The sequence below is a fragment of the Dipodomys merriami genome, unplaced genomic scaffold (assembly GCF_024711535.1).
Source record: "Dipodomys merriami isolate MVZ:Mamm:240054 unplaced genomic scaffold, mDipMer1.0.p SCAF_25, whole genome shotgun sequence".
NCBI classification, from domain to species: Eukaryota; Metazoa; Chordata; class Mammalia; order Rodentia; family Heteromyidae; genus Dipodomys; species Dipodomys merriami.
The window spans coordinates 19,238,525-19,242,613 of NW_027203937.1; the positions used below are offsets into that span (position 1 = coordinate 19,238,525).

Consider the following 4,089-nt stretch of genomic DNA (forward strand, 5'->3'; position numbering starts at 1 on the left):
TCAAGTTAAATAAAGTAAAATATTCATCTTTTTTGGTATGAAATCCTTTATTCTCATGTAATTGTTCATTTCATAACTTTTGCTGCCTTGTTTACAGTTTTTTTAAATCATTTTTTGAGCTCTTGATGTAAAATAGGTAATGTATTAGAAGAGTTTACTTGGTATTGTAATTTCAGTTCAACTGCAGACTAAATGAACACAATGATCATTTCAGGATTCTCTGCTGGAGATTTTGCAGTTCAACATGTCACCTATTCAGAACACCACATCCTCTTCGATCATCTTCCTGCTAACTGGGGTTCCCGGGCTGGAAGCCTTCCACACCTGGATCTCCATTCCCTTCTGCTTTCTCTATGCAACCGCCCTCTCTGGCAACAGCCTGATTCTCTTTGCCATTATCACTCAGCCCAGCCTTCATGAGCCCATGTACTATTTCCTGTCCATGCTGTCCACCACAGACCTTGGGCTGTCCGTATCTACTCTGGCCACCATGTTGGGCATCTTCTGGTTCAATGCCAGGGAAATCAGCTTCAATGCCTGCTTGTCCCAGATGTTCTTTATTAAACTCTTCACGGTGATGGAATCTTCAGTCCTGTTGGCTATGGCTTTTGATCGATTTGTGGCCATCTCTAATCCCCTGAGGTATGCCATTATTCTGACTGACTCCAGAATATCACAAATTGGGGTGACAATCGTCATCAGGGGGACACTAGTGCTGACACCGATGGTGGCACTTCTTAAAAGACTGTCTTACTGCCGCAGCCATGTGCTCCACCATTCCTACTGCTTTCACCCTGATGTGATGAAGCTCTCCTGCACAGACACCAGGATCAACAATGCAGTTGGGTTGACTGCCATGATTTCCACTGTTGGTGTCGACTCCATCCTCATCCTCCTGTCCTATGTGTTGATTATCAGGACTGTCCTCAGCATTGCTTCCCCAGCAGAGAGGAAGAAATCCTTTAGCACCTGTGTCTCCCACATTGGGGCAGTGGCTGTGTTCTATATTCCATTGATCAGTCTATCCTTTGTTCACAGATTTGGGAAACGAGCCCCACCCTATGTGCACACCATGATTGCCAACACCTACTTGTTAATCCCTCCTGTCATGAACCCCATCATCTACAGCGTGAAGACCAAGCAGATACGTAAAGCTGTAATAAAAATTCTTTCTTCTGCTGGAAGAAAGAACTAGAAGGCCCTTTTCTTTTTCTTGTATTCTTTGTCATTGTGTGATTTGAGTAAAGAGCCCTTCTGAGAGGTTAAAGTGGCTATACTGATACATGATTTCAGTTCCTAAAATGATAACTCTGTGTTTAAGTAAAAAGATAGTGAACTGAGAGAGACTAGTATGAACTGCAAATTTTCAAAGATAACACTTTTTCTCTTAAAATATTCACAAAGATGGTAAGATTATGTCTTCATTTAGGATAATTTTAATTACCTACATACCAATAATAGAGTTTAGCTTTCTTTGAAGAATTAATTTTTAAATAGACTATAGATAATGTTTGCTTATTGCTTTGAGTTTTTCCCTTATTGAAAGATATTTTCACTCCATGTGCAAATGGGAATAAAGTGTATATTTCCCAATTACCAAATCTCTTTTAACAACTGACAATACTCACAATAATTAAATTCTTTAAAATATTCTTAGTTTCCCTCTTTGCCTCTGTCTTCCTTGAGTTCACAATTTTAGAGCCAGTATAATCACCAGTAAATGTTTTCCTTGCCTCATCAATCATGTAACTTTGTTCCATCAAATATTTACAGTTTCTGCTAGCTATTCTAGAAGATTATTGGCATAATCTTCTGTGAAAAATAGCTGTTTAACTCAACCCCAATATATACTTTCTTCAATAGTACTATTGTCATTCTACTTAATAAATATATTGTTCTTTTGGGCAAAGATGAATTCGGAATGAATTCATTCTCTTCACAGCTTCAAAATGATCAGGAACCAAACCTAGGACCATTTTATGTGTTTGGGCTTGTAGTGCTGTATCTGCACATCCTTCTGAAGACAATCTCAGGGTGGATATACTAGCCAGGCTCTAGTCTGGAAAACAGACATCACACTAGTAATGTACATTGGGCAGCTCTGGGGCAAGGAACTGTGTAAATCGGTATTGGAGGACTGGAAATTCCCAGAGCATTACACAAGTAATTCAGAGAGAATCACTGCAGAATATATTTTCCCCACCAATGGTTTTGGGAAAAAAGAAAATAATTTAGACTTATTTGAGCCTAGAGTCTTGGAAGCAAGTTATCCTTTCAGTTAACACTCTTACCTGCAAGAAGGGAGTGTGGTCTTGTTTGTTCTTGTACTTTAGGAGCTAAAGGATGGACCACCTAGAGTTAAGACTCAACCTAAGAGAAAGCACACTTCCTACCTAAGCCTTATTTCTTAGAACACAGAGGAGGCCTTGTTAAGGGTCAGATCCCTGAAAAGGCTTCAGTGGTACTGTAGAATTTTGAGAGCGTGTGCTTAGATTGGTGCTGGGTAGCGGGGAACCACCCCCTGGAATTCATGCCATTGGGCCTAGAATGATTATTGTGGTGACATTGACTCTGAGAGGTTTCCAGAGAGATACTTGTCCTATCACCTTCCAGCTTCCCTCTAACATTTCCCACTTGCCAGAGTGAGCAGTGAACCAGCTGGCAAATTATAACAGTGGTTTCACTTGCAGACTTTTTAACTAAAACAGTTTGGAGCAGGTTTGGAGCTGAGATACAACAGCTTCATGGCCAGCAGAATAGGACAAGATACTTATAACGTAATTAAGTTCAATATGGCTGTCACGGGAATTTCATTAGCTACTGCCATTTGGATTGTTGATAATCCAAAGCAGTGACTAGTAACCACCACTAGCCAGTCAAATGCTTTCTGAGTTCATCAAGTGTCACTATATATATAATCAGCTGGATAGCTACAAAATTTCTACAAAATCTCTAGTTTTCTGCAAAATCCCTCGGTCTCTTTTTGAAGCAGAAGTGTGTCTATATCAGCTTTGGTTGTGGAATTTGTAGGCCATTCTGGCTCTGGATTAATTGTGCTTGTTCTTACTCAGCTTTTCAATTGCTCACATTCTGTTTAATGGATGCATTCCAATGAGTTTATGTTATTTTTATCCTTAGATGACAGATGTTTCCGGATTTTTCCTGGAAACATTGCTCATTGTTTTTACTTTCTTTCCTTCCCCAGTGATATTATTCATCCTTTGTATTTTGATTGATGCTCTGGGATGTTGACTTCAAGAGATTGTATTACCCAGGTTCTACAGGACGGTGGTTTTAGGCTGAGTTCCTAAAGTGGAATGTCCCAGCAGGAGAATATAACGTTTGAAGTAGTAACACACACACACACACACACACACACACACACACACACACACACACACACACACACACACACACACACACACACACACACACACACACACAGAGTATTGATGCCTTCAGTCTGCAAACATCTTTCTATACCAAACATGCTCAGAATCTTAAGAAGCAATTGGCCTTTTTAAAAAAATATTTATTATTGTGAAAATACTGTACAGAGGGGTTACAATTACATGTGCAAGATAATGAGTACATTTCTTTTTTTTATATTATTTTATTTTATTTGTGAACATACTGTACAGAGGGGTCACAATTACATGGGCAGGATAATGCGTACATTTCTTATCAAGCATTGTAGCCTTGACACAGAAGCACAAAGACAAGGCTCTGATGCAGTGAAGTCATTTCAAATGAGATTCTTATCAAAAGAGTCATGAAGGAGACTACTCAGAGGAAACCAGGTTGAATCTACTTGCTGTCTCACCAAAAGGGAAGGGTCAGGTGAGGTGGGAGAGTCATAATGGTGTCTCCCAGAGAGAGCTGGGAAGGACAGCAGTTCACTTTGAGAAAACTAAAAGAGAAAAACAAATAAAAGGGACTAAAGTGTTTCTCTAGTGTTAGAGAAAGAGGACTCGGTGTTTTACTTTTTTATTATTAATAAGTTTTTTTATTGTGAAAATACCATACAGAGGGGTTACAATTACATGAGCAAGGTAATGAGTACATTTCTAATGAAGCATTATTGCCTCC

The 4,089-nt window shown here is 39.3% G+C and overlaps 1 protein-coding gene across 1 annotated transcript; it reads left to right on the forward strand.

Annotated features, from left to right (window-relative positions):
- Window positions 1-244: 244 nt before the first annotated feature.
- LOC138836193 (olfactory receptor 51F2-like) lies at window positions 245-1,195 on the forward strand. Its single transcript, XM_070034691.1, has one exon. It carries the CDS (start codon window positions 245-247, stop codon window positions 1,193-1,195), a length of 951 nt encoding a protein of 316 aa, XP_069890792.1.
- The last annotated feature ends 2,894 nt before the right edge of the window (window positions 1,196-4,089 follow it).